This window comes from Saccostrea echinata, unplaced genomic scaffold (assembly GCF_033153115.1).
Source record: "Saccostrea echinata isolate AGI-Se365-2 ecotype Australia unplaced genomic scaffold, CSIRO_AGI_Sech_v1 ptg000056l, whole genome shotgun sequence".
NCBI lineage: Eukaryota > Metazoa > Mollusca > Bivalvia > Ostreida > Ostreidae > Saccostrea > Saccostrea echinata.
Genome location: NW_026889805.1, coordinates 9,224,588 through 9,248,870, shown reverse-complemented (window position 1 = coordinate 9,248,870; position 24,283 = coordinate 9,224,588). Strand labels below are relative to the sequence as shown.

At 36.5% G+C, this 24,283-nt stretch overlaps 1 protein-coding gene across 1 annotated transcript in view; it reads right to left on the bottom strand.

Annotated features, from left to right (window-relative positions):
- LOC133173589 (fibrocystin-L-like) overlaps nt 1–24,283 on the bottom strand; it is a 69,319-nt gene that overhangs the window by 27,380 nt on the left and 17,656 nt on the right. Inside the window, exons 7-29 of the mRNA XM_061308569.1 lie at nt 22,906–23,087; nt 22,646–22,735; nt 22,135–22,400; nt 20,868–20,959; nt 19,579–19,711; nt 19,165–19,324; nt 17,440–17,598; nt 16,851–17,017; nt 14,890–15,102; nt 13,037–13,170; nt 9,296–9,450; nt 9,016–9,185; nt 8,212–8,308; nt 7,112–7,269; nt 6,665–6,896; nt 6,177–6,443; nt 5,637–5,761; nt 5,214–5,343; nt 4,489–4,678; nt 4,102–4,352; nt 2,458–2,646; nt 2,038–2,211; nt 188–1,663 (exon numbers count right to left, since the gene is read on the bottom strand). Coding sequence (XP_061164553.1) covers nt 188–1,663; nt 2,038–2,211; nt 2,458–2,646; nt 4,102–4,352; nt 4,489–4,678; nt 5,214–5,343; nt 5,637–5,761; nt 6,177–6,443; nt 6,665–6,896; nt 7,112–7,269; nt 8,212–8,308; nt 9,016–9,185; nt 9,296–9,450; nt 13,037–13,170; nt 14,890–15,102; nt 16,851–17,017; nt 17,440–17,598; nt 19,165–19,324; nt 19,579–19,711; nt 20,868–20,959; nt 22,135–22,400; nt 22,646–22,735; nt 22,906–23,087 — 5,210 coding nt within the window. The remainder of the gene's footprint in view (nt 1–187; nt 1,664–2,037; nt 2,212–2,457; nt 2,647–4,101; nt 4,353–4,488; nt 4,679–5,213; nt 5,344–5,636; nt 5,762–6,176; nt 6,444–6,664; nt 6,897–7,111; nt 7,270–8,211; nt 8,309–9,015; nt 9,186–9,295; nt 9,451–13,036; nt 13,171–14,889; nt 15,103–16,850; nt 17,018–17,439; nt 17,599–19,164; nt 19,325–19,578; nt 19,712–20,867; nt 20,960–22,134; nt 22,401–22,645; nt 22,736–22,905; nt 23,088–24,283) is intronic.

Below are 24,283 nucleotides of genomic sequence, written 5' to 3'. Positions count from 1 at the left end.
AAACATGGTCAACTTCTCCAATTCTCAATACAACCATTAATGTATCAATAAGAACAAAATCCCATGAAATGAAATATCTGTATAAATGGCATAGGATCAAATAATATATAGAAGATTCCTTCAAAGGTATTAGAGAAATTACTTAATATGATTGTCTTTAGAAAACAAAATATACTGCAGTAATCACCTGAGGAAGGGTTAACAGCTGAGAGTCCCAGAGTGTACTCGTATTGGATGTCACCGTTAGAAATACCATGATTTGTGTGGACCACCACACTCTGTGGTCCCACTGCATGGGGAGTGGTGGTACACGTTATTTCAGTGGCAGTGGAAGATACCACAGTACACTCTGCCTCCCCTATGGTCACTCTCTGGACAGGACTTAAATTCTGGCCACTAATTGTGACCTGTACGCCATGGTTACCTTGATTGGGAGAGATACTGGTTATCTTTGGTGATATTCCTTCACTGTAAGTAAATGTTTCTTGTGGGTAGGTTTCTGAACCCACCTGTATGTCAACTTGGGAGGTTTCTGCTGCATGAGCACCTGTTGTACACTGTAGGTCAGACAGAGTGGCACTAATAAGTTGACAACTTACACCTCCTATAGTAATATTGGCATCCTGAGTGAAGCCATTTCCCTGGACATGAATCACTGTTCCACCATACACACTGCCAGAGGATGGTGTTAAACTGCTTATTACTGCCGGTGAAGCTACCTCAAGTGATGACACAGCACTTCCAAAGCCAGAAACAGAGACACGGACAGCATTCTGACCAAGGGGAAGGTTTGTAATGGTGCATGTAATGGTGTCCACTGTCTGTGACTGGACAGCACATTCCTCATTGCCAATGTGGACTGTGGCTCCCACTACAGTGGACTTCAAATTTGTACCAGTCAAGGTCAAGGTTGTCTGACTGGTCCCTGTGATAGACTCGGGATTTACGCTCGTCAATTCTGGTGTCATGGAAGTAGCATAAGAAAACACACATGAACCACTTGTATGTTTACAAATTGCCATAACCTGGATGCCAGTGTTTGTAATGACTTTAACCTCGATTGTCTTTGTACCTACGATCTGAGCTGAAGATAAACATGTAATCTGAGTGAATGATGTGCTTTTCACAGGACAGATATATCCACCAATGGTCACTACAACTCTCTCTTTGTCTTCAGTAAACCCGGTTCCTGTAATTGTGATTGGCGTTCCCCCAGCTGTGGATCCTGAAGATGGAGATATGGTTTTTACAGCTGGTACTAGAGCAAATGAACGTTCCAATCTCTTCTCAGTTTGTAGCAGAGCAAACCCTCTATTTTTCACTAGTACTGAAATTTCTTGCAAAAGACCAACAGTTGGACTGTTTGAGGAATCAATACAGCAGTCAAATTTTCCATCCCCTTGACCTTTCACACTGCATACATTGTCTCCAAACTTAACCTCTAGTTCACAAATGTTGTTACTGATTCCTTGACCAGTCACTGTTATTGTGTCAAAGGTTGTTCCTTCATTCCGAGATACCCCTGTGACTGTGGGTGTTGCACATTCCCAGAATGCAAAGTTCCATCTGTTAGCATTGCTGGTAGGAGGGGTAGGGGTGTTACAGAATCCCAGGTCACCAGTACCCCCGGGACAGGGTCCTACAGGTGAAGGGTCTGCAGTGCCTATCAATAAATCAGTGATTTGAAACAAAAAATCATAGTTTCATTTATCCTTGTGTATTACTAAGGAATTCAAACTTGATTCTTTTTTAACAAGGAAAACTTGCTTTACAAAGTTACGTAATTGTTTATTTCTTTTTTTAAGTTTATAAAAGATGAAAATAGTCAAGTGAGAAATGAAAAAAAAATCTTTTTCTAGCATATAAAATAATCAATTTCCAGTGAAATATAAACAAAAATATGACATAATAGCAGTCATTATCAGCTCACTTAAGGAGTTAAACTTTACAACAAATAAACCATAAAAACCTAGCATATAGAAATTAGGACAATCAGGCAGACAGTTTAATATTCTCTTACATCTCAGTATAAATTACCTGGTTTAACATGGCTGAATTCAATACCCTGAACCATCACCTGAACCTCTGCTGTATAAGAACCCAGACTTAGTACCTCTATCACTCCAGAAAATTGGGTCGTCTTGTAAAAGTCAACAAAATCGCTCCAGTAATAGTAAGTTCCAGGCACCAAAAATTGGAACTGGTATGCCCCTGCAACCCATACAGATTTCATTACAAAACAGGGGTATTACAGAAAGTCTGGCCAGGTGATATCAATACAAATCAACAAGAGGATACACAAAAATTCTCATGCAAATGAAATCTTACTCTGCACTGTCATGTTGGAACATGTATTTTTTTACATGGCTGTGAATCAAGTGATACTGGAGATTCAGTATTTGGATTTCAGAGAGAGAGTATAATACAGCAGCAATACCAGGTGTAGAAGTGACCTACCTCTTGTTGTAGCAGGACCACTGTTGAATCCCCCCTCCACCTCCTCCTGGGACAACAGTTCCTTAACCTGTACCACTCTTACTTTCATCCCCTGAATAAATGATTTAAACTGCCAGCTCCATGATACCCTGTCTCCAACACTAATCTCAAGATGTTTAGGTTTCCAGGCATATCCACTAATACGAAAGTCTGATTGATAAAAAAAAAAAATAGCCAAATTAAAATGTGATTTTAATTACAAATGCACAATGTGCAATATGGAACATGAGAAATCTTGTCATCTTCTAAGGGTGAATTTCATCAAATAATCATCCTTTATAGAATAAATGAGGGGTGATCAAAAAGTTCGCGAACTATCCCTATATTTACAAAACCACAATTCAGATCAGAATGAAATTTGGCACACAAATAGTCATAAACGTTCTATAAATAGCACCTGTTAAGAAATGTTTGGTCCATGTTTATGACGTCACAATGTGAAAATGACATCAATAGGTAGATGACTTGTGACAAAAATGGGTGACTCAGTTTTACTCAAGTATGGAACGGCTGTAAAGTTCAATGTATATCTTGGAAATTCCTTTGCAGAGGCATATAAGAATTTGTACAATGTTTATGAAGCCAAAGAACTTGCAAGAAGTTCAATCATTAATTGGACTGATTGTTTTAGTGAAGGAAGGGAGATAGTTAAAAATGATGTTTGTTCTGGTGCCCATTGAAAATATGCTGGGAAAGAGATGTATTCGTAGTTGAGCAATCTGTTATGAAAGATCGCCAAGTTACAGTTAGAAAGGTAGTTCAATATCTTAACAATAAATAATTATTAAATCCCTAAAATATCCTTTACTTTAGATTTTAAACATATCAGATATGATTAAGAGAACACGCCTATACTTGATTCACATTAAAAAAAAACGAGGCAACTAAGACAGAGGACACAGGTTGTGCTGGTCACCATGCTCATTCTGGTGAAAGATATCCTTATCCACCCATCCTATTGCCGAGATTTGGTAATTTGTGACAAATGGACTATTCTTGTTATAAAAAATAACCTGCATGGTAATAATTATAAGACTCGGAAAAATCTTTCTGCTGTTGTGAACAGAACACTAAAGAGTATGTCACGTGACAGTCTGGACCACTTGTTTCGCGCATGGGCAGAACAGTGGCAGATGTGCATTGAAACCAGAGGGGACTACTTTAAAAAGTAATACACACTGAAACCTAATTTTATTTCTTTTATGGAAGTAAATTAGTTCGCGAACTTTTTGATCATCCCTCATATAAGCCGTAATTTTTGGGATCTGCATTGTATCCAAGTTAACGTGAAAAACTGCACACCATATGTTTATAGCTGTATATCTCTAGTGGGGAATTAGGCATGTAAAATTGTGACCTCAATGCTCAAATCAGGAAAATTAACATCCTTGCAATTGAATTATGTTGCCCAGGTGTAAAAACAATGCACTAATTAAGTTGTATCAACAAAAATTGTCAACATTTGGAAAAGACAGTCATGAGATTAGACAGGAATTTTGGGAAAATTATTCTTTTGGTTAAAACTTGCCTGTTTGTAGGGGTTTTGGATTAGACAATGGGTACTCTATAATTACATTTACCTCAAACATTTATCTTTATTATTACCTGGATGAATTCCTTCATTTGTAATATGGTGTATTTTTCCAGTGTCTGCTATCTGACACTTTAGTTCCGTCGTTGTTGAAGTCTTTATATCACAGTTGTGATCTCCCACCTTGACCTTGTTTTCCAAGGTCACAGGACTGAATCCCTGTCCAGTTATAGTTAATGTGGTACCGCCTCGTAGTGATCCTGTGGCTGGGAACACATTGGTGATCTCGCGGACCTGTACCGAGATACTGGGTATACTGCCAGTACTGTCAAATGGGATTCATGACCGTTTATTACACATGATTATAACCAGTAAATCTATATCTAGCGAGTGTATACAAAATACCTAACCAATTTGTAAATATATAAACAGTAAATTAAATCAGAGTGTGTAACACAAACCTATCAACGGCATATCCTGTATCAGTGAGGAGCCAGAGTTGATAAGTACCCGGGGAGAGTAAAGGAAAAGTAGCCTCCAGGGTGGTTGCTGTTAGTGTTAAGGGGGTAATTTCTTTTCCATCTACGAAGAGCTTTACATTATCTGGATCTCCCCAACCACTTCCAGTTAATGTTAACTTATGAACAAGACCTGCACAAGTAAAAAAAGATCACATATATTATTTCACAAATAGCATGATTACTAAGCACTAATTTTCATTGTCAAATTAAACAAACTTGAGAGATTCATAACATTTTGTATCACTAAAAAATTTCTCAGGAGCATTTGATGACTGTAGGTACATTGAATAACAAGCATTCTGAGAGTATTGCATTAGCAATACTAGTCCCCTACCAGCAAAGGTAATCTGGCCCCCATTAAAAATTAAAAATGCCATAATTCCATCAAAAATCATTGAAGCGGAATGAAATGCAAACTTGATCTGTAACTCATCAAGATTCATTCACATACCAAAAATCAGCTCAATATCTGCAAGCGTTTAGAAAAAAGTGCGGAAAACCAAGTGGGACAGACTGACAGACAGACAGAGGGACAGCTAGACAGATGGACAGACAGAAAGAAAGACTGACAGACCGATGGACAGACTCACAGGAAACCTATAGTCCCCTCTGGTTTCACCAGTAGGGGACTAATAAAAGTCATGGACTAGTAAAAGACTACATACCTCCGTTCACAGTCTCTTGTGTTAGGGCAATGCTGCCATCATCAACAATAGGACCTGCACTGTAGGTGAAGAAGCCGGTGGCTGACTGCCCATCTAAGGACACAGTTAGTGTCTGCTGACCAGCTGTAGTCTAAAACAAAGAAATGGATACTCCTCTTACAGCCAGGTATACATTATTAGCTTAAAAGTAAGCTGGATGAATCCTATCTTGCAATATGTCTATCCCTAATAATTTGTGCCATAAAAATGTTATAGGTGATTTTGAATTTTCAATATGAGGCCTTTTTCTGTATAGAAAAAAATAATGAAGACTTTTACACTGCAATTGAAAGACCATGTGGACCTGAGGAAGAATTGAATGTAATGGTCATGCACATTCCTGTAGACCATGTTAAAGTTCTATATACAGTTAAATTCACTTACTGAACTTGGAACAACACACGTTATCTGATTGTACGTGGCCGACAGGACTTCACAGAGCCCTCCTCCCACAGAGACATTGGCCTCAGAAGAAAACCCCGTCCCCTGAATACTGACCTCGCATCCTCCTGAAATAAAACCCCCTCTCATTACAATCTGTTCATTGAAAATCCTAAATGCAAAAAATCAGCTTCTGCTCTCAAATTCATCATGTAATAATTAACGCATTAGCAGAGAATATATTTGCTTATTTACACAATAGCTACACTAAATTTACAACAGCATATTTGTAAGTTTTATTAGATTTCTAAATTCTGATACTTTCCTTTTACTTCAACAAAGCAAACCCTCAAAGAATCTGGGATTGGATTTCATTTGTATACAAGGAGTTGATCAAAATTAGCATTCTACAGTTATGTATACAGAACCGTATGCAGACAGTGAATAAAATAAAACTGTAAAATGTATTCAGTAAAACATACAAAATTCTGTAGATGGCTAATTTAAATCTCAGTCTGATTTGTATAAAAACCGTACACTAACCTCCAATACTACAGGAATCAGGTGTCACAGAGGAGACTGTCATCGGTGACACAAAGTTACATGTAGCTCCTGATGTAATGGCAGCTTTCCCTTTGCCTGTTACAATGACGTCCACTGTATGGGTGCCTGAGGGTGTTTGTCCTGGGGTACAGGTAATTTCTGTTTCAGAAGAGGATGTGACTGTACACTCAACACCAGCTATTGTCACCATGTTGTCAACTTGATTTGTTGAAAATCCACTTCCAGAAATAGTAAAGGTGCCAGAGCCTAAACAGTGTATTAATTACAAACAGAAATTGACATATAACATTTTCATTGTGAATCTTTAAAATTGGTCATATGTGCTCTAAACAAATCATTGCTACAAATTTTCAAACATAAAGTGTAATAAAGCTGTACTAGAATCGAAATATGTGTATGTTTTAATGCAGAAACAGAACACACCTCTTTAACTTGATAATTTGGTAAAATCAAGATCATTAACATACCACCAGTGCAGGAGTTTATAACCGGGGTACTAGCAGCCTCCCAGACAAAAGAGCAGCTAGTGGCTAAGTTTCCAGCACACTGTGTAGGAATTTCATTATTGAAGACTGCCACCTGAGGTGATGTGCTGTAACTACACAACATGTCTCCCTGAATTGGATCCAAGTTCAGCTTTCCATTAACCACTGTTTCTATCTCTATAGTGACATTCTCCCCTGACAACTGACTCGTATACTGAAAGGTAAAAGGCAAGTGGCAAGCCAATTCAGACTTCATGACAAAATATCTCCAGGTCATCATTTCTTCTTTCTTTGTGAAAAGATATTAAATAGATCATTTTTAACTTATTAAATAACAGTACTGACTGGCTGGAATTGCTGTTATACATGGATATTAAATCACATTCCAGCTTTCTCATAATTAAAACTTACTCATTATATTTGTATTACCTGGATTGCCTCAAGATCACCTGGTTTGGACAGAAATGCTACACTGAGGTCAAAGTTTGCACAGTCTCCATGTTTATAGGTGTACACTTCCCCCATTGCTGGCACAGTTGACATCAGAATCTCCTTAAATTCCTCACTAGTCACAGTAGGAGAGATGGCTGAAATTAAGGACATTTTATACAGTGGTATCATTTTAATTCCTGCGGGTCAATATTTGTGGGCAACAAAAATTTTACCGATTAGTTGGGAAATAGACAACTCATACATTTTGTTATAACAGAAGATTCAAAACCCAAATGTTGACACAGTTATCATCTGTGGGAATGTAAATTCATTGATAATTATGATTACTCCACAGTAATATTTCTTTATGATGAGAATTAGCCTAGTATTCAAATTACAAGCATTTTTCATGTCAAAAAGATGCCAAGCATAGAACTATTCTATCTTATAATGATAAACCTATACATCTATTCTCATGGCCTTAATATTTAACAATTGATTTATCCTCCCCTTGAAATTCAGTGATGGTCCATGTTACTAGGGTTGCTGCCACCTTTAGACACTCTACAGTTTACAACTATACTAACCACCTCCCAGATTCAGCCCCCTCATAATTTAGAATGTATAGGTCCCTGTTACTGGGGTTGCTGCCACCTTTAGACACTCTACAGTTTATAACTATGCTAACCACCTCCCAGATTCAGCCCCTCATAATTTAGAATGAAGGTACCTGTTACTGGGGTTGCTGCCACCTTAAGAAGCTCTATGGTATATGTAACTGACTGTACCTACCAGCAGATTCAGCCCCCTCAAAGCTCAAAGGGAACAGTTTCTGTGATGGCTGGTGGGGAGGGGGGAGGGGGGGTATGCAACCTTAAGAGAATCTACATTACTGACAGTACCTACCATCAGATTCAGCTGCCTCAAATCTTAAGAGTGAAAGTCCATGTTACTTGGGCTGATGGCACCTTAACACACTGTACCATTACTGACGATACCTTCTACCAGATTCAGTTCCCTCAAAATTTAGAATGAGGATACATTTGACTCAGGTTGATGCCACCTTAACACACTCTACCATTACTGACAATACCTACCAGCCGATTCAGTTCCTCCAAAGTTCAGAGTAAAGGTCCCTGTTACTGGGGGTGATGCTGCTTTCACACGCTCTACTGTTCCGGTCAAGGCATTGATCTTAAACAAAAGAAATATTATTGTTCATTATCTTTTAAAGAAAAATGGTTCCAAAATAATGATTTAAGTTGTATCAATTAGGTAATCAGGAAGTCAACTCAGTGACTACATATTTTGAATTATAAGATTTTTTTTTTCTCACAAATTGCCAATCATTGTTTTATGGTACATATATTTTTTTCCATATCAATCATGTCACCACAGATCAATAATTATTCATTGACTTTTCAAGTTCTTTACCATGCTAAGCTTATCAATTCCTACACTCATTGACATTATTCTGCATTCTCTTTGCTAGGCCTGTATACATTAAGAGAATTCAATCCAAACAATTTCAAGAAAATGAGTTATATAGGAAGAGTCAAAGTCACAAAATGTTTGTAAAATTTAGTTGTTCTTAATTTCTAAATACAACATAAGGAAGAGTGAGATCAAGGTAATTAGGATGGTAAAAGGTAAATAAAAAATGGACTCAGCTGCACTGCTCTCAACAAGACTTGTCTGTGTATAGAATTCATCTTATATTTAATCATATTTAAATGCAAAATGACACAGAAAACAAATAATGACAAAAACTCTGTGTCCTACCCATATTCAGCTACATAGAAATAATTTTTTTTTAAGTCTCATTTCTGATATTAAACAAATCAGAGTGATTCATTTGATTTCAGTTGAATTAAGTTAAAGTGAAGAAAGTTCATTCAAACCTGTCCTGAGACAATACTAAACAGGGGGAAGTCATATCCACATTCCTGAGGAATAAATGTGATTTCTACAGTGAACACTGTCGGTCCATTAGAAGTTACCACTCCCTCAGTGTGGTGTATCACATGGCCGTTAGGTTTCACTGGTTTAAGTCGCAGTAAGCTGACATTCTCTTCAAGTAAAAATGAATTTTGTGAAAAGAATCGAGGAACAACTTTAAGGAGTGAAATAAAATGTAAATTGTCTAAATATCCTGATAAATGAAATTTTTTGGCTAAATACCTGGATCGTTTGTACTTGGTCCATTACCAATATATACTTCATCTATGTATACATCTCCCGCTCTTGAAGCCCTGATATAATGTACTTTGAATAGTTGTCCATCAGTAACAAGGTTAGTGAGTGCTGTCAGCATGTCAAAACATGTGTATTTCCACCTATCAGAATGAAAAAAAAAAATATTGCTAGTAAAATAATGTACAAAATGTCAAAGCTAATACTTAGGTAATAAGGGTACAAGTAAAGCAGCCCTCATACTTTCATTTTTAGAATAACAGAGGACAGTTTAATTTTCTCATTGTGTTCACAACATAATGAATCATTATCTTTGACCTTAGACCTTTTGACATACAAATGAAAATGGTATGCTTCTCTGGTCATCTATCAAGTAAGTTTGAGACTGTATGAATCTACACAACCATGTCCACCTGGTATTCATGGTAACTTCACCTTTGACATGGAATGAAAAGGTGTAATATATGTCTGGTCATTTACTATCTCTATGGTAACTTTGAAAGGTCAAATGGTACTTTACATTGTGTGTTCAATTCACTGTTCTACTTTGATTCCTCTGTGTTACTGATAGAGAACATCTTGCACTCATTATCTAAACTTACTCTTCGGATATCTCTGTGTTACTGATAGAGAATGTCTTGTACTCATTATCTACACTTACTCTTCTGATTCCTATGTGTTACTGATAGAGAACATCTTGTACTCATTATCTACACTTACTCTTCTGATACCTCTGTGTTACTGATAGAGAATGTCTTGTACTCTTTATCTACACTTACTCTTCTGACACCTCTGTGTTACTGAAAGAGAACGTCTTGTACTCATTATCTACACTTACTCTTCTGATACCTCTGTGTTACTGATAGAGAATGTCTTGTACTCATTATCTACACTTACTCTTCTGATACCTCTGTGTTACTGATAGAGAACATCTTTTACTCATTATCTACACTAACTCTTCGGATTCCTCTGTGTTACTGATAGAGAACATATTGTACTCATTATCTACACTAACTCTTCGGATTCCTCTGTGTTACTGATAGAGAACATATTGTACTCATTATCTACACTTACTCTTCGGATTCCTCTGTGTTACTGATAGAGAATGTCTTGTACTCATTATCTACACTTACTCTTCTGATTCCTCTGTGTTACTGATAGAGAATGTCTTGTACTCATTATCTACAATTACCCTTCTGATACCTCTGTGTTACTGATAGAGAACATCTTGTACTCATTATCTACACTTACTCTTCTGATACCTCTGTGTTACTGATAGAGAATGTCTTGTACTCATTATCTACACTTACTCTTCGGATAAACCTGTGTTACTGATAGAGAACATCTTGTACTCATTATCTACACTTACTCTTCTGATACCTCTGTGTTACTGATAGAGAATGTCTTGTACTCATTATCTACACTTACTCTTCTGATTCCCCTGTATTACTGATAGAGAACATCTTGTACTTATTATCTACACTTACTCTTCTGATTCCCCTGTGTTACTGATAGAGAACGTCTTGTACTGATTATCTACACCTACTCTTCTGATTCCTCTGTGTTACTGATAGAGAATGTCTTGTACTCATTATCTACACTTACTCTTCTGATTCCCCTGTATTACTGATAGAGAACATCTTGTACTTATTATCTACACTTACTCTTCTGATTCCCCTGTGTTACTGATAGAGAACGTCTTGTACTGATTATCAACACCTACTCTTCTGATTCCTCTGTGTTACTGATAGAGAATGTCTTGTACTCATTATCTACACTTACTCTTCGGATTCCTCTGTGTTACTGATAGAGAATGTCTTGTACTCATTATCTACACTTACTCTTCAGATTCCTCTGTGTTACTGATAGAGAATGTCTTGTACTCATTATCTACACTTACTATTCAGATATCTCTGTGTTACTGATAGAGAACATCTTTTACTCATTATCTACACTTACTCTTCTGATTCCACTGTGTTACTGATAGAGAACATCTTGTACTCATTATCTACACCTACTCTTCTGATTCCTCTGTGTTACTGATAGAGAATGTCTTGTACTCATTATCTACACTTACTCTTCTGACACCTCTGTGTTACTGATAGAGAATGTCTTGTACTCATTATCTACACTTACTCTTCGGATATCTCTGTGTTACTGATAGAGAATGTCTTGTACTCGTTATCTACACTTACTCTTCTGATACCTCTGTGTTACTGATAGAGAATGTCTTGTACTCATTATCTACACTTACTCTTCTGACACCTCTTTGTTACTGATAGAAAATGTCTTGTACTCGTTATCTACACTTACTCTATTGATTCCTCTGTGTTACTGATAGAGAACGTCTTGTACTCGTTATCTACACTTACTCTTCGGATTCCTCTGTGTTACTGATAGAGAATGTCTTGTACTCGTTATCTACACTTACTCTATTGATTCCTCTGTGTTACTGATAGAGAACGTCTTGTACTCATTATCTACACTTACTCTTCGGATTCCTCTGTGTTACTGATAGAGAATGTCTTGTACTGATTATCTACACTTACTATTCAGATATCTCTGTGTTACTGATAGAGAACATCTTTTACTCATTATCTACACTTACTCTTCTGATTCCACTGTGTTACTGATAGAGAACATCTTGTACTCATTATCTACACCTACTCTTCTGATTCCTCTGTGTTACTGATAGAGAATGTCTTGTACTCATTATCTACACTTACTCTTCTGACACCTCTGTGTTACTGATAGAGAATGTCTTGTACTCATTATCTACACTTACTCTTCGGATATCTCTGTGTTACTGATAGAGAATGTCTTGTACTCGTTATCTACACTTACTCTTCTGATACCTCTGTGTTACTGATAGAGAATGTCTTGTACTCATTATCTACACTTACTCTTCTGACACCTCTTTGTTACTGATAGAGAATGTCTTGTACTCGTTATCTACACTTACTCTATTGATTCCTCTGTGTTACTGATAGAGAACGTCTTGTACTCGTTATCTACACTTACTCTTCGGATTCCTCTGTGTTACTGATAGAGAATGTCTTGTACTCGTTATCTACACTTACTCTATTGATTCCTCTGTGTTACTGATAGAGAACGTCTTGTACTCATTATCTACACTTACTCTTCGGATTCCTCTGTGTTACTGATAGAGAATGTCTTGTACTCATTATCTACACTTACTCTTCTGATACCTCTGTGTTACTGATAGAGAATGTCTTGTACTCATTATCTACAATTACCCTTCTGATACCTCTGTGTTACTGATAGAGAACATCTTGTACTTATTATCTACACTAACTCTTCTGATTCCCCTGTATTACTGATAGAGAATGTCTTGTACTCATTATCTACAATTACTCTTCTGATACCTCTGTGTTACTGATAGAGAATGTCTTGTACTCATTATCTACACTTACTCTTCGGATATCTCTGTGTTACTGATAGAGAATGTCTTGTACTCATTATCTACACTAACTCTTCTGATTCCCCTGTATTACTGATAGAGAATGTCTTGTACTCATTATCTACAATTACTCTTCTGATACCTCTGTGTTACTGATAGAGAATGTCTTGTACTCATTATCTACACTAACTCTTCTGATACCTCTGTGTTACTGATAGAGAATGTCTTGTACTCGTTATCTACACTTACTCTTCTGATACCTCTGTGTTACTGATAGAGAATGTCTTGTATTGATTATCTACACTTACTCTTCGGATTCCTCTGCAATGTTGATAGAGAATGTCTTGTACTGGTTATCTACGCTAGTCATATCTTCCCCAGCCTTGTAGGAATACTTAACAATTAAAGCACCTGCAATGGCTCCATGGTATGCAAAACATATCTACAAAAGGTCAATTTTTCTGTATCTTTATTTCAAGTATTAAAATCTAAGCATGATTTCCCCTGGAAATAAGTTAAACATGCAGGAGTAAGCACAATGCTCTATTTTTCCATTTTTATCATGTGCAACTTGATAAAAAAAATCCATCCACTTCACTGTGCATTTAAAACATGCTATTAAGTTGCATTTACCAAGCTCGTGAACATTCTAATATTAGTAAATAAATTCATAAAATCATAGTACCATAATTCTTTTCATCTATAGTGAACTATCATACCCCATCCATTGACTTCACACTCGTGTGTTCTATGCAGTTTAGTGAGAGAACTTGCGTAAGTACTCATGCCTACTGTCCAATCCTTTTTCTTTTGGGATACATATACAGAGTTATAAGTTATTTTTGCTCCTTTACACTTGCAAAAAATATTGAATTCCCCCAGAAACAGTTGTTTAAAAAATTTATTGCTGTTTTCTTTAATGGACCCCATTTTAATTTAACTTTTGTGATAAGGGCAGAAGAGGTGAAAAATAGGGACCAAATATCCCTGTATACAGTAGTTGAAGTTAAAATATTCCAGGTCCAATCATGTTAGCTTTAATAACTTAGCATATAAATGATTATTTTTTCATATGCAATTCAGAAAAAAAATCTTCATTTATTTTATGCCCTACCCTAGCCCTAGAAGAATTTGAGCTAAACTGATTCTACACTGCATGAATATGCTCATATATTAATACAACTAACTATAGCCTAGGTATTTTTGACACAATTATTTTTATACTCTTTTCGTTAACCAACTAAAACTTTGACCATCTATCATAGCCCTACCCTAATTTCAGGGACTATGATTTCAACAAATGAATGTACAAAACCAGTGGATCTTAGCATAATTATGTGTAATTCTGGTCCTCCTATTTGCAGGACAGAGAATTTTTGAGATTATTTTCTATAAAACCCAATGTTAACCCAGGCACCCAGCCCAGTCATACTCCCAGGGCCTCAATTTCACCAAAATTGAATCCACCTTCAGTAAGTAAATTTTCATATGTTTTGCCTTTTTCTGGCCCAGTGGTTTTTGTGAAGAAGACTTTTAAACAACCACACCCTTTTGGGTTTCTTTTTCATTATGCGTCCTTGAAAAGAGCATGGCTTTTCATATGAACAAATTTCAATGATACCTTGTGCCAAATTTGGATGAAACTGGCACTGTAGCAAAAGATTGATTGATTGTATGTTGTTTAACGTCCCATTCGAGAATTTTTCACTCATATAGAGACGTCATCATATACCGGTGAAGGGCTTCAAATTTTGACCTTTACTCGGCACTCAGGGCCATTGAGCAGTGAGGGATCTTTATCGTGCCAACGCCTGCCGTGACACGGGGCCTCGGTTTTTAAGGTCTCATCCGAAAGACCCGCAACTTTCACTTCAAAGTGCCGAGCGCATGGCGAAGGAACAGTTGCTACCCATTTTTTATCGACTTAGGTCAGTCGCGGCCGAGATTCGAACTCACGACCTCCCGATCACGGAGCGAGCGCTCTACCGACTGAGCTACCGTGAACAGTCTGTAGCAAAAGAAAAGAGTTGAAAATGAGAAAAGTTTACTCATAACAGAAGATACATTATAGTTAGATAGACTGCTCAACCAATGAACAATTTTTGATTAGAAAAGCTCACTTTCTGAGCCTTTGGCTCAGGTGAGCTAATAAAAAACTTACTGTATTAACAGCTGAGCCCAGTAACAATCCGTCATTGTTTAAGTACAGATAGGAGGGGTTCTTTACAGATCTTCTCCCACAAAAAGCCTCCTTATCATCTATTATCTGACCGCCCTGTGGTGTGTTAGTCTCAAAGCTGATATGTACTGTACCCGTCTCTCCTAGATATTTAGGACACCGGGTGGTGAACATCTGATCTATTTCCCTTATTAACTGTCAAATAAAATGTTTTCTGAAATTAATTATTTCTTGTGGATAAACTCAGTCAATGGGTAGGACATTAACAGTTTTCTTTATGCAATGGGTGTTGTTCTGACAAGATTCAGGGAAATGATTAAAATTAAGTAAGAGGTCTAAAGATTCAACAAAATTAATCAACCCTAGGAAACAAAACACTTTCATAAAGCTATTGCTTGGTACATAAAATAACTAAACTTTAAAACATGTGCATATCAAGAAAAAATATCAAAATAAGTTCTTACCGAGTACCCACTCAGGATTTTAACATAGTATAACCATTTCTACTTAATACAGATATATGTAAAAGAGAAAACTAATACATAATTGTTTATAACAATATGCCAAAATTCAACAGATTCTAGCTTCTTAAAGAAGACAAGCATATGGCCTGAATTTTTATGACCCTGTATCGAAGATTCGGGGGTATATAGTTTTTGCCCTGTCCGTCCGTCTGTCTAGCTGTCTGTCTGTTTGTCCGCAAACATCGCCCATAACTTTTGATTGGTTAGAGCTATGGCTTTCATATTTCACATGTGTATTCTTTGTGACCTTTCTTTGGGTTTCACCATATTTGACCTTTTGACCTTGACCTTGGAGTTTGACCCAGTTTTGCAAAATTTTTCCCAACTTTAACCTTGGCCATAACTTTTGAACAATTGGTGCTAGGGCTTTCATACTTCACATGTATAATCCTTGTGACAAGACCTTTCTTTGGATACCAACAAATTTGACCTTTTGACCTTGACCTTGGAGTTTGACCTACTTTTGAAAAACTTTATCCTTGGCCATAACATTTGAATTGCTGATGCTAGTGCTTTCATACTTCACAAATGTAATCCTTGTGACAAGACCTTTCTTTGGATATCAACAACTTTGACCCTTTGACCTTGACCTTGGAGTTTGACCTACTTATGGAAGACCTTAACCTTGGCCATAACTTTTGAACCGTTGGTGCTAGGGCTTTCATACTTCACATATATAATCCTTGTGACAAGACCTTCCTTTGGATATCAACAACTTTGGCCTTTTGACCTTGACCTTGGACTTTGACCTACTTTTGAAAAAACTTTAACCTTGGACACAACTTTTGAAAAGTTGTTGCTAGGGCTTTCATATTTAACATGTTTTTTTCCTTGTGACAAGACCTTCCTTTGGATACCTTCAATTGTAATCCATTGACCTTCACCTTGGAGTTTGACCTACTTTTGAAAAACTTTAACCTTGGTCATAACTTTTGAATGATTGGTGCTTCAGCTTTCATATTTCACCTGTATATTTCTTGCGAGAAGGCCTTTCCTTAGGCATCATTAATTTTGACCATTTGACCTTGACCTTGCTGTTTGACTTACTTTTGAAAAACTTTAACCTTTTTCATATCTATTCAATGGTTGCTGCTAAGGCTTTCATATTTCACAGGTATATTCCTCGAGACAAGACCTTACTTCGGGTACCAACATATTTGATTTGCATCTGAGAAAGTTTAACCTTTACTATAAGTTGCCATACAGGGGCATCAGTGTTTCACAAACACATCTTGTTTTTTCTTGTTATTGAAGAATTCATATGTCTTCACATGAACATCACTTTTTTTTTATTTAGAACAGGCAATGTTTGTTAGCTAGAAAATGAAAGTCTCCTCAAATTCCCAATCCCCCTACTGATGGATGCAGGAAAATCTCAAATCTGTTCATTTGAAATAATAGCTAAAATGTAACACGTACATCATTTACAGTACTACCCGCAGGAACCACAGGTGAGATTATTCCTTCCATTTGGAGGGCCACAGTGTAAGGTTCTGGACCCCCTTTTGTTTCTTCTGTTACTTGGATTTCTAGTTTTTCTCCCTGAGAGCCATCTGACACCAGATACTGAAGTGACGGAATATCTCCTGTGAACAACCAATAGAATTTTATAACTTCCATTTGGCAAATCTTTTAACTATGTTGAAATTTCAGAGTCTTCATGGAATATACAGCCAACTTAAGTATATAAACCAACAAGAGCTTTACAATAAATCTTAAAAGATCACCCCACTGGACTTTTCCATTTTATTATTGATTACAATCACCAATATGTATCTTAGTATAAATAGTAACTTTACATGGTTACCAGTCCTGAGGATCAGTGAGTTAAAATGCTAAGCTGCAAACACTGGTTCCAAATGATTTTGAACCATGTTCATAAGAAATGTAATTTTTTTGGTTAAGTTTCTGATTTTTCTGAGTTACTGTTTTAGCCCATCCAGAGAGAATTCAATTTCTATTGTACTAAAATCCATCAAGAGACAAGTGATTATTAAATATTCATTACCTCTCCTGGTGAAAAACTGGATCCTTAGTGTAACCTTGAATTCAGGAGATGTTGTGACTGTTTTTGTAACGCCTACTAAGTCATCACCATTCCCATACCAGGGAAGGCTCTGTACAGCCACAGCTATTTTTTGGCCATCCATATTGGTGTTTAGAGCCTCTGAAAAACAAAATCAGGATGAAAATCTGCCATTAACGACATTTTTTGTTTTTTTCGATAATCAGATATGCATTTTTAAAAATTATTTAACTTAAGTTTTAAATAAATTACACTTCCATGTTTCATAATTTTAATAATACAATTAAAAGATTCCTTGATGAGACACTTATCATGTTAAATGTCCATAATGAGCATAAATTAGACATACTTAAGGGTGTACGGTATTCTGCTTAGCAACAATGTCAGTCTGTTTTAAGAAAGAAAATCATTATGTCGCCATTTAATGAGGAATAGATCATGCCAGTCTATTCTGGGGAGGTGACTTTTGATATCACTTTATCCTGTCTCTGATAAAAATCTTGAAATTTCACTGATCGAGAAGAATATTGTAAAAGTCCATATTATGCTGCCTATCAACAAGATACTGATTATGTATACCTACTGACCAGATATCAAATTCTTATCCTGACTCTGATAAAAATCTTGAAATTTCATTGGTCGAGAAGAATACTGTATTAAACCATCTTATACTGCCTCCCGACATTACACTTTTAATGTGCCTCCTCCACTACCTACCCACCACATATCAAATCAATGTGCCCTCTCCATGTGCTATACTGTCCAGATCATATTAAATATATTGTTTTCATTTGAACATGCAAGGAGCCTAATAACTGATGTCAAACGACGTCACAGTTATGGAATGGTTTGCTTAACTCAGAGAAAATGACCTTTAAGTACTGATATTAAAAAATCTTCGAGAGGATAAATTTGTTATGTAGACATTATGAGGGGTAATATGGAAATATACAGGGGCCTTGAAATTTTTTTTACAAGGAACCCATCTATTTCTGTATTACCCCTCTAAGTGTCTACATAACTATTATTATTACCCCTCTAAGTGTCTACAAAACTATTAGTATGAGGCAATTTGATATCACTGTATGAGGAGGAGAAAACTCATGTCTGTCTATTCTGGGGAGATGACTTGTGATATCACTGTTTAAGGAGGAGATAACTCATGTCTGTCTATTCTAGGTAGAAGAAGTGATATCACTGTATGAGGAGGAGATAACTCATGTCTGTCTATTCTGGGGAGATGACTTGTGATCTCAATGTATTAGGAAGAGATAAATCATGTCTGTCTATTCTGGGGAGATGACTTTTGATCTTAATGTATTAGGAGGAGATAACTCATGTCTATCTGACTTCTGATATCACTGTATGAGGAGGAGATAACTCATGTCTGTCTATTCTGGGGAGAAGACTTGTGATATTACTGTATGAGGATGATATGACTCATGTCTATATATTCTGGGGAGATGACTTGTGATATCAATATATTAGGAGGAAATAAATCCTGTGTCTGACTTGTGATATCACTGTATGAGGAGGAGATAAATCATGTCTGTTTATTATTTAGAGGACAAAACTTTCGATATAACTGAATAAGATCTCTCCCAATATCCATTCACTTTCTACTCATTTACAAACTGCCACTAGGAACAACCAGGTAAATATCTGAGTTTGCCTTAAAAAATTGGATTTAACAAAGCTTTAGTATACCTGTGTAAACCCCATACTGTCCCAGTCTGAAGGTGGCATCTGAATACTGGCCACTTAGTTCCTTGACTTCCACTACTTGTATTTCATTTGTTATAGCACCAACAGCAGGAGCCACCTCCAACGATATTTTCTGCACCTCTCGAACAACTGTAGATGTCACCTTATTAAAAAGGAAAACACTGAGATTTACTGTACTGTAGAACTGGTAAAATGAATTAGAAAATCAACCACTTTTACAATTCTGAACCTGCTTGCTATATTCAGAATATATTTTTTCTTTGAAGACTATTTGAAATAAATTTGAATGTAATTTGAACATTTGATTTGAACATGAAATTTATAGATGTCTTCATCTAACAAATGTTTACCTACTGTTTTTAGTGACAATGAAGCATTAACTAAGAAATACCAGACCTTCACTAACTGATGTTCCACATCAGCTATTCCTGTGCTCTGGTTGGTCAACTTTGTGTTATAGAATTGAGCTGCTACCTGAACAGAGGGATCCCCACTAGATCCATGTGAATGTAAAATCTCCATGTAATATCTAAAAAAAAATCAACAAGTAAACTCTGAATATTAATTCTCATCACAAAAGTCTTCTTTTAAAATATTCATTCCTCTAAAGAGTGGACAAAGTTTGTTTGTCCACATGCAGTTGAGGAAAATTTCACTCATATCTCTCCAGGCCCCGTAATTCCTTAAATAATGAAACAGCAATGATAAACATTACCTAGTGCATTGCTGTTTCATTATTTAAGGAATTACTATCTAGTTAGTTGGGCATGCCAGGGCATTCACAACAGTTGGAAAGGAGGGATGATTTGCATAACTGACGCAAAGCCTGTTTCCAACTTCTAATGTCCCTGGCATACCCAACAACTAGACAGTGATTCCTTATATTTACATTTCTTTGCGATATAAAAATGAAAAGATAAATATTTACACTCCACATGTATTTTGCTTATAAAGTGTGTAGAAAGCTATGGCATTCCAAACACCATAACATGGATAGGGAGGTCAAGAGCTTAGTTTGATTTTTATTTTGACATTACAGACATTGAACGCCAAGCAAGTGCAACGTCTTAAGAGAAAATCAAAATTCATGCTCACATTGAACAGTCTCATAACTGCAACGATGTGTGTAAATGAATTTTCATAACGAGCTAACAAGTGTTACTCAATTTGTTTGCACACACTGTTGCAATTATGAGACTACATCTAAATAACTAAAGAATTATGTTTTATAACTAAAGTTATCTCAAAGAAAACAGATGGAAATGTAAATATTAAAGAATTCACAAACAAACTTTGTAGACTTCTGTTTCAATTATAAAACTAAAGGTATTGTGAGCACTGAGCTCACAAAATGATACCCCCGCTCCCATATGTGTATAATGGCAAAGTCCATATTTGCTATGGGAAACCTCAAATATCTGTCCAATCAGAACATAAAATAGGAGGAGTACAATTGCATTATGTGAGGAAGATTCTGTGAAAGTCTAAAATTTGAATCAGCAGTATAGGAGGAGGAGTTGTGGATAAGAGATGGGTAAACCCTCTCCCCCCCCCCCCATATTATGGTTGCGCATAAGAGATGGGTACCCCCAAGTGTTAGGGACCTACAGAAGGACGCACAGAAGGATGGACACCCCCATCTCTATATACCTCCAGCTTTTCAAGCAGGGAGTATAATAACTCACTTTTGCTGTTCAGTTAGCATCACTCTATTTGAGGTCTGACTTTGTGTTGATGAATACTCAGGACAGGTGCCCTCACACTTAGCAACTTCTACCTGAAAATCCAGAAACATTTGTAAACCATCTATAAGTGGTTAGTAAATATTCCTACATGTTTTTAATTTTTCAGTTCACTTTTGTTAATGGTTTACCTGTTCTTTTTTAAGTCTAAACTGTATGCTATGCATGTATAAAGAATAATAGAATCATTCATTACTACGAGTGTGGGATAGTGAAATTCCACCAAGGGGACAAGATTCACGGTCTAGGACGAGGCTTTGCCGAGTCCTAGACCGTGAATCTTGGCCCCGAGGTGGAATTTCACTATTCCCACACGAGTATGTAATGAATGATTATTTTTCTCGCATTATTTTATCCAAAATAACGGCCTGTCAATGACGTTGCCATGATAGGGCTAAAAATACATTCTTTTAATTTTCCATTTAATTAAAAATCTAAATACACCATCCGAGAGAGCATACCTGAAAATGGTTTACACACTGTGTAAACTGATAAAATGTACTTCAGTCCATGTAAATTAATTAGATAGATAAAAACTGGGAATAAAAAAACTTATCTATTCGATAGCGTACACATTCATTCAAGAAGAATCCTTCCGCGATCTAAAAGTAGTGCCATTTAAAAAGTGAAAATACGACAATATTTTGAATGAAAATAAATTTATCTTAATAAGTTAAATGACAACATTTTAAGTATATGTAATATTTTTTAACATTGTTACAATTTCTTTATATAAAGACGGAATGTTTACGTTATCGTTCGCGGCGTAGTAATACACAGTGTAAGACAGAAAAATCTCACACTGCTGTCTCACACCGGACAAGTCAATCTTACACTGGTGATTATGCGAGAACAGTCTGTTCTACACTAGCTATGTACAGTTTCAATATACTTTTAATCCATTTAATTTCTGGTAGTGATCCATCAAACAATAGAGTGTTCAAAAGAAGATACATCCTACATATGATAAGCAAGAGGGCCTTTATTTAAATAATTTTTATCTGAACATTTTTGTTTGTTAGCTTAAGAATAAAACTACATTGAATTTGATCTACACCTAGAAAACAAAAACAAAAAACCTAGCATGGAGAACCTTAATCAGGTCACTGGCTTCTAAAGATAAACTGAATAACCAGTATTATTGGTTGTTACAGGTGTTAATCGCAAAAATAGAACTGGAGTTTAGGAAAACAAGATTATAAATGTGTACCTTGTTAGCTGGATCCATGTCTGTGCTGAGTCGGAGACTTGATACATCTGCTGATTTAATCGTGAACGAATACTCTCCAGAGTAAGGGGCTGTGAAGAAACCTCGTGCTCGAGATACATAATTACTGGTTGAATGACTAAAGTAAGACTGTCCTGTCTGGAGAAGACTGTAGCCAGTATCAGAGCTGGTCAAGGCTTCAATGTCTCCTAGGTCAGCGTAGGCCTTAGTCTGACCAGTCCAAACCTCTAATGTCAATCCACGATTACCTGTGTTATAAATAACAGTGATGTAACTTCCCATTTCAATTTCTTTTACACATGTAAAACCATTGTTTGTCAAATGATTAAAAATTAACTAATTCCTTTTCAAGTTTCAGCTACTAATCAACTTACTGAAATACATCAACAGTGAGCTATTTACAGTAGGTTGCACATTTGTTAATGGAAGTACTTAAATAAATTTTGGATAAAAACAGCTGAACAAACAGAGATTTTTCTTCTCCAAAACTTACCGCAGAAATATGTGGGTAAAGTGGCAGGTTTAGGAGGGGTAACACATTGTATCTCTGCATCACTGACTGATGTGACCTTACACGAAACACCTAAAACATATTAATTATATCTTAAACATTTAGTGGTTATCAGATTTCTACTCTATATGAACTGAGTGATTAACACATAAATGGGATGCTTTTCCTTCTTAGGTTGTTCATGGAGACTACATCATTTGTTGAAAAATGGAAGATTTTGGACAATTTGGGCCATGGCTCACCTCCAACATAGACCTCTGTGTCTTCTTTGTTTCCTGTGAAATAATTCCCCATGATTTTGAGAGTTGTTCCCCCTGAAGTGCTCCCAGTGGCCGGGGACACCCCTGTGATTTCAGCATAGGTCTGGAACTGGTAAATCTGTTTGTTTACACTTACCAGCAGTGTCTCCAAATTACGACAAGATCTAAACATAGGTAATCAAAGATTACGAAGCTCACCTCGACGAATGTTATCTATAAGTAATGCAAATTTTACATCATATTTTTTTTCCAGTTAGTGTACATCCAAAGATCAATATCCATGCAAGCTTGATTTAAGTAGGACATATAGTTACTTGGAAATAGACCTGCTCAAAAACTTTTAACCTGTTTACTAATCAAGAAAATTTTGGTCAGTTCCAAAATCCAAAGCAAGTCTGGAAGTTTTCATCCTTAGTTGCATCATCTATACAAAGTTTATCATAACAGGCCATAATATTATATAGCTACTCCAAAAAATTATCTTGGTCACTCATCTGGAAAATGTAGGTCAGATTCAGAATCCAAAGCAAGTCTGGAAATATCCATCCCTCAATACATCATCCATGCTAATTTGGTTAAAATATGGCTAAAATTCACTCATGTGGAAAATCTAGGTTGGATCCAGCATCTGAAGCAGGTGAGTTACTGTACATCCCTAGATGCATCATACTTGAAATTTGGTCCAGGTAGGGCTTATAGTTACTTGGGAATGGACCTACTCCAAAATCTTTAACATGGTCACTCATGTGGTAAATCTAGGTCAGATCCAGCATCCCAATCAAGTGTGGTAGTGTCCATCCCTAGATGCATCATCCATGCAAGTTTGGTCCAGGTAGGGCTTATAGTTACTTGGGAATGGATCTGCTCCGAAAACTTTAACCTTGTCACTCGTGGAAAAATCTAGGTCAGATCCAGAATCTGAAGCAAGTGTGGTAGTGTCCATCCCTAAATGCATCATACTTGAAATTTGGTCCAGGTAGGGCTTATAGTTACTTGGGAATGGACCTGCTCAAAAACCTTTAACGTGCTCACTCATCTGGAAAATCTAGGTCAGATCCAGAATCCCAAGCAAGTGTGGTAGTGTCCATCCCTAGATGCATCATCCATACAAGTTTGGTCGAGGTAGGGCTTATAGTTACTTGGGAACAGACCTGCTCCAAAAACTTTAACCTGGTCACTCATGTGGAAAATCTAGGTCAGATCCAGCATCCGAATCAAGTGTGAAAAAGTCCATCCCTACATGCATCATTCATGCAAGTTTAATCTAGGTAGGGCTTATAGTTACTTGGGAATGGATCTGCTCAAAACTTTAACCAGGTCACTCATGTGGAAAATCTAGGTCAGATCCAGCATCATAAGC